General features: G+C 37.8%; 1 protein-coding gene across 1 annotated transcript; it reads right to left on the bottom strand.

Moving 5' to 3' along the window:
* Positions 1–2,172: 2,172 nt before the first annotated feature.
* Positions 2,173–6,112, bottom strand: GPR65 (G protein-coupled receptor 65). The gene has a single exon (XM_055097923.2). It carries the CDS (start codon positions 6,110–6,112, stop codon positions 5,099–5,101), a length of 1,014 nt encoding a protein of 337 aa, XP_054953898.1. The 3' UTR covers positions 2,173–5,098.
* Positions 6,113–6,347: the final 235 nt, after the last annotated feature.

Below are 6,347 nucleotides of genomic sequence, written 5' to 3'. Positions count from 1 at the left end.
GAATCTAAGCAAGTTCGGTCACATGCCCACCACTGAACCAATCATTGTGGCTTTGATTGACTTATTTAGGTACTACATGCTCCATTGCTAAAGCCAAGAACCATGTAGGTCTGGATGTCAGGCATTCCTAAAAAGAGGCAGCTCTGAAGTGTCAGCTGAAACATTATGAGATGTTACATTTAGAATGGAGAGTTGATTTCTCATAAAGGGTTACAGCCTGCAGAGTGGTCATTTTGACAGGCTGGGAAACGTAGCCTCTGGTAGAAGCCAGAAGGCAGGTACATTGAGGGAGGGGAGGATGGAACAGGGATTTATGCTGAACAGGTTAGCCAAGTATACATATTTAGCAGGTTATAAGAGTAGCTATAAATATTCATGAAGGGTGTCCTAACGCATGTGCACTGAATAAACATGCATGTTGCATGTTCACTTTTGTGTGGAGACTTAACATATAAATGCATTACAATTAGGCCTTGTATGTCAAAAGGTGAAGCAGAGACACAGAGGCATTCAAGTGTGCAGCCTCTGTAAACCAGCCAGAACCAGTCCATGGTTGGTGGTCTTTCATCAAGAGAAAGTTACCAAAATCAACCTCTTGTCACATCAGAGCTGTAGTGATGGCTTGTGGAACAGAGGGGTGAAATCAGGCTGCATCTGGCAATTGGTGAGCTGTAATTGTTTCAATATTTCTTATCTCGAGGCCAGTGCTTGTTTAGATGCTAGAGAAAAAGAAAAATCTTGTGGCAGGTGGAACATAGTTTATTCTTTAAGTACGGGGGTACGTGACTTAAGTCTTGCTTGGCGTGACCTTAGGTCTTGTTTACAATTTAGTATCTTATAGCCATAAAGAGTCCATTTTGTCAGTCTTATGATCTCCATTTTAACATTAACACTGGTCAGTTGTTGTGTCTAAGTTGTAAAACAGAGTGGGTGCAATGAAGTGTGTACAAGCTTCCATTCTGTCATGGCTAGGAACTCAGTTTTTAAGGTTTCTCTGGGGTCTCCCGGCCAAGAGGGGTCTTTTCAGTCAGTTGGGGGGCTTAGAATTTTAGGATTTTATTTTTAGTTCGCATGAGGATATACGACATTTTGAAGGAAACTCTACCTGATGCACAAGAATCTGGGCCATTAACTGGCTCCTATCAGGTCCTGCCCTGTGCCCCAAGAGATTCAGGGGGGCCGTAAAGGAATCAAGCAACCACTAAAAGGTTAGGCAATATTACCATCACTGGTGACTATAAATCAAAGACCCCTTTCATTTTCTTAGCATCATGTAAACCTCCCGATTCTGGTGTAAACCAAAAAGGGGAAGACAATCCCATAATGCCTGAGATGGAATTTCCTATAGCTTGGTGGTATGTGGGCTGGGATTTACAATCAAGCTGATAAAGAAAATGTAACAATGTTTTCTCGCAGCACTGATTCCATGAACAGAGATTCATGCCACTGTGTAGTCTGCAACAAAAGTAAGTCAACTGATGAACAGCTTACTAAAAATTTAAGGAAGGGATATCCTAAAAACATTTCTCATGAGCAAGGAATGATAGCTGGAAATTAACATGACAATTCTTGTTACTACTAATTTAAGATGAATAAAATGTCATTTGCTAATGTTTGTTCCTACTATTTTAGTTCAGCAAATGTAAAAATTATTAATAACAGCTTTCCTAAAGGGAGACTCTTTCTCTTTAACCTTACTTTCCCATATAATCTTAAAATTTTTCAACCAGGAATACAAATAGCCCTAAAGGTTTTAGGAACTGAATCCTGAGGTTAGGACAAACTGTAAAATTGCAGCATTTTTAGTTTGTTTGATTAATTAACTTATTATTTATTTATCCAACAAACAATTGTGATTACCAGTGAGAATACCCTTAAAATTGTCCTTTCTGGGGATCAGAACAAGAATTGTTTCTAAATTTTCAATCGAGGTTTCCAAGTTAAATTTTTTGTTAGTGTCAACAGTCTTGGAGGCAATACCAGAAATTCTAGAGTAATTCTGAAAATAATTCTTTTAGAAGGATGCTTACAAGCCCAAGCAAATATCTAACAGCTTTCAATGAAATGCTGAGAACTGAAGTTAATATTTTTAACAGTATTGGCAAATCAAGTCATTGCAGGGTAAGGTTTCTTGCTTGTGTTAGATTTGAAGTTCAATGAACACACATTTCCTAGATAAAGAAATTTATATTTTTATTCTAGAGCTCACATTGAATGATAATATGGAGACCTCTCTAGCTCATCCCTTTATGGCTATGTACCTGGATTGCTTTTTGAACATCGAATTGTAACATTATTTGAGGAGTCACAACCTATTTTTTAAATAAAAATGCACCGGTGCGTCATAAAGAGCTTCAGAAAATTATAGGCAAAAGAAAAGTAAATTACAGGCCATTATATTTCTAAGATATGCAAATGCTAGTAAATTAGAACATGATTGTATTACTGTTCTTTGCAGGGAACAGATTTAACAATTCAAATACAAGATGTAATTTTTTAAGTGCTGAGATCTAACAATAAATTAGAAATTAAAATTCTACATATGTTGAGTTACAGCTTGAATTTCATAGATAATAATTTCATAATAGTAGACAAAAATGCAAACTGCATATAGCTTAAATGTTCTCTTTCTATTTATATGAAAGTTGGCCACTCTTTTCTTACATGGGTAAGATAAGTATACAAAGACATATTTTTAATGCTATATCCACATTCCTGCAAGAATTAGACAACTTAGCCTATGTTCTTTTACATATGGGTGGAACAATTTTCACCAGCTTTTAAAAGTTTGGAAAGACACATGGAATTTAAGCCAAATGAAATGACCTGATGATTGCCGAGCTTTCCAGAGAGAAGAGAAATGAATAGTGCAAATGAGATTTCAGCATTTTCCCCATTCATTTCCAGTTCCTGGGAGGGATTTCTTGTTTCTTGGTTGACAAAATATTATCCTGGGTTCCTCCGCTCTTCTGGAGTGGCAGCTAGTGGTGAACTATTAATAAGAGGTCCCGTACAGAACACGATCGTCACCTAGTGGCCACAAACAAAACTCCTGCATGGCTTTTCCTGGCCAGCCACAAGTGATGCAGTAAGAACAGCATCTTTGGAAGAGAAAAGAGGTACCTTAACCCCCACATCACTTCCCCCTCACCCCAGATTCGATCCATTTTCCCATTGCAGGCTTATGACTCAGCCTCCCAAGTAGCTGGGATTACAGGCACATGCCACCAGGCCAGGTCTGGCACATTTTTGAATTTTTAGTAGAGACAGGGTTTCATCATATTGGTCAGCCTGGTCTCCAACTCCTGATCTAAGGCGATCTGCCCACCTCAGCCTCCCAAAGTGCTGGGATTACAGGCGTGAGCCACCGCGCCTGGCTCAATATTTTGTTTTTTAATGTGAGGGCACCTCATGTTATCAAGACATTTGCTATCTGATCATTTTGGGGGGAGTGGAAAGAACAGGCAAGAAAAGGAAAGCAAAGAGAAAAGGAGAAGGGTAGAAAAATCCTTAAAAATATTTTGGTGAGGAAAATGTTTACTGAGTGCCTATTTACAACGAGGCAATTTCCACAATGAGGATTCAAAAGAATATGTTGTATCAAGACTCTCTTTGCCAGGCATGGTGGCTCACGCCTGTCATCTCAGCACTTTGGGAGGCCTAGGTGGGATGATCACTTGAGGTCAGGAGTTTGATCGAGAGCAGCCTGTGCAACATGGTGAAACCCCGTCTCTACTAAAAATACAAAAATTAGCTGGGCATGGTGGTGGGTGCCTGTAATCCCAGCTACTTGGGAGGCTGAGGCAGAAGAATTGCTTGAACCTGGGAGGTGGAGGCTGCAGTGAGTGGAGATCGCACCACTGCACTCTAGCCTGGATTACAGAGCAAGACTCTGACTCAAAAAAAAAAAAAAAGAACTCTCAAAATATTCTAAGATTCTAAGTCCAAAAAGAAAGATATAATAGAACTATTTATTTGTCTATGCATTAAACTTCTGGTAATTTCAGCTATGTTATACCCAGTTATAAATTAAAAAGAGATCAAAATAAAACTCAGACCCTATTTCCTTTTCCTTTATATAGAAATCTTTCAAGCTCGGTGACTAGGCTTTTGAACTAATGTAAACTTTGTGAGGCTTCATGAGACCATTTCTTTCATAGCCCCAGTGCTTAACTCAAAACCTAGTTTATGGAATGGATTCAATAAATATTTGTTAATGAAGCCAAGTGATTAGATAAACAAAATGGAGTATAACCATGCAACAGAATACTATCAGGCCATAAAAAGAAATGAAGTGCTGATACATTCTACACATGGATAAAACTTGAAACCATTATACTAAGTGAAATACGTCACAGTAGGCCACATATTGTATAATTCTATTTATATGAAATGTTCAGAATAATGAAAATCCTTAGAGACAGAAAGTAAATTAATAACTGGCATGGACGGGAGAGCAGGGAGCGACTGCTAAGAGTATAAGATTTCTTTGGTGGGTGATGAAAATTTTTTGAGTGTGGTGATGGTTGCACAGCTCTGTGAATATACAAAAAATCACTGAATTGTACACAATACAAAGTTGAATTTTAAGTTATGTAAATTTTGTGTCAATAAAGCAGTTATTTTATACAAGATAAAAAAATAAAGATTTGTTAATGAATGAGGAGATTAGAAGCAGTATTCAGTAGCTGGGGTTGTTGGAGACCGGTACACAAAATTAGGAGAACTGATGGCTGACACCCTGGAGTCCAAAGAAAGAGTGAGAAAAATCATAAACCCAGACACAAAGGAAGAAACAGTCCTACATACTTTACTGACTCTAAGGGATTATAGCACAGATACAAAAACAATTGGCATTAACAATAAAGACCCTGAGTCATTAAGAAAATATTGATCTTTGTTTAATATACATCATTTAATAAAACGCAGGGAGGGAGCTGTACAATGCAGTTTTAAGATATTTTTATTGGACTGGATTAAAACATCACTCTGAGAACACTTAGTCCCCTCACATGCTAGATTTCCTTTTCAAAATGTAATCTTGATGATATAATAATGCATAACTTAAACTTCCCTTCCCTTCAAAACATCCTTGGTTCTACTCAAGGACCTCTAATTCCATAGTATCTTTTGTAGACACAGAAGGTATGCGTTTTCTTTGTCTTTGTGATGTATTACACCTCCCAGTGCAGAATTTTAATATATTCCACATATCATATCTTCCTGTTTCGGTTACAAAACAGTACAGAATTGGATCAGCAACACAATTTAAACTTGTTAATGCAACCATGATTCTATACATTGTGTAAGTTCGCTTCCCAGACTTGCTGTGGTCTTCGAAGTTCACAGCATGCTCTAAAATGCAGCGAATCAGCAACATCACATGAAAGGGAGTAAAGCATAAGACAAAAGTAACTGTGATGCTGACAAGTAGTTTTATGATTCTCCTCTTTTCCTTGTTTTCCGTGGCTTTATTGTGCCGCACAGCTTGGTAGACTTTCCGGTTGCAGATCAGGATGGTGACCAAAGGTATTGCATAGCCTGTACACGTCCTGAACAAGTTGAGGTTGATTTGCCATTTCTCTAAAGGGTATTTGTCATAGCATAAAGTAAAATTAGACTTTTCGGCATCGCAATATTCAACAACTGTTTCATCTTCCCACAACATGACAGCATTGAAGATGGTTTCCAATATCCAGATGGACAGGCTGACCATGAGTGCAAATCTTCTTGTCCTTAGGAAAAAAAACTTCAAAGGGTAGACAACAGCCAAATACCGATCAACGGCAATGCAGGTGAGGAATGCTGTGCTGCTGTAAAAATTCATGTACATGAGAAAAGCACTCCCTTTGCACAAGGCAGGAGAGAAAGTCCAGTTGTCTTTATTCCAAGTATAATCAATCCATAAAGGGAGAGTTAATGCATAGAGTAAATCTGATAGTGACAAACTGAAGAGGTAAATTCCTAGTTCACTTTCCTTCTTTGCTTGCAGGAAAGACACACACAGAGATCCAATATTGGCTGGAATGCTGACTATAATCACAAAGATGTAAACAATGGGAAACAAATAGTGATCCAGGTCATGCTGTTCTTCAATACATGTGCTGTTCATTTTTTCCTTTTTAAGGTAGCAATTATATTAGTTCTTAGAAAGTAAACAGAAAAGTCTTGTCTCTTTGTAGTTTGTTTTGAACATCGAATTCGCTTTTACTGAGAATTCTTTTTCAATTTTTCTTTGTTGTCTAAAGTTCTAATTAATTCATCAATGCTTTTAAAGGGTGGATGTAGATCAATTTTTACACAGATATCAGCAGTTGGAAGTAAAAATCCAGGCTCCTGGCAATTGG

This window comes from Pan paniscus, chromosome 15, assembly GCF_029289425.2.
Source record: "Pan paniscus chromosome 15, NHGRI_mPanPan1-v2.0_pri, whole genome shotgun sequence".
NCBI classification, from domain to species: Eukaryota; Metazoa; Chordata; class Mammalia; order Primates; family Hominidae; genus Pan; species Pan paniscus.
This window is presented reverse-complemented; position numbering and strand designations above follow the sequence as displayed.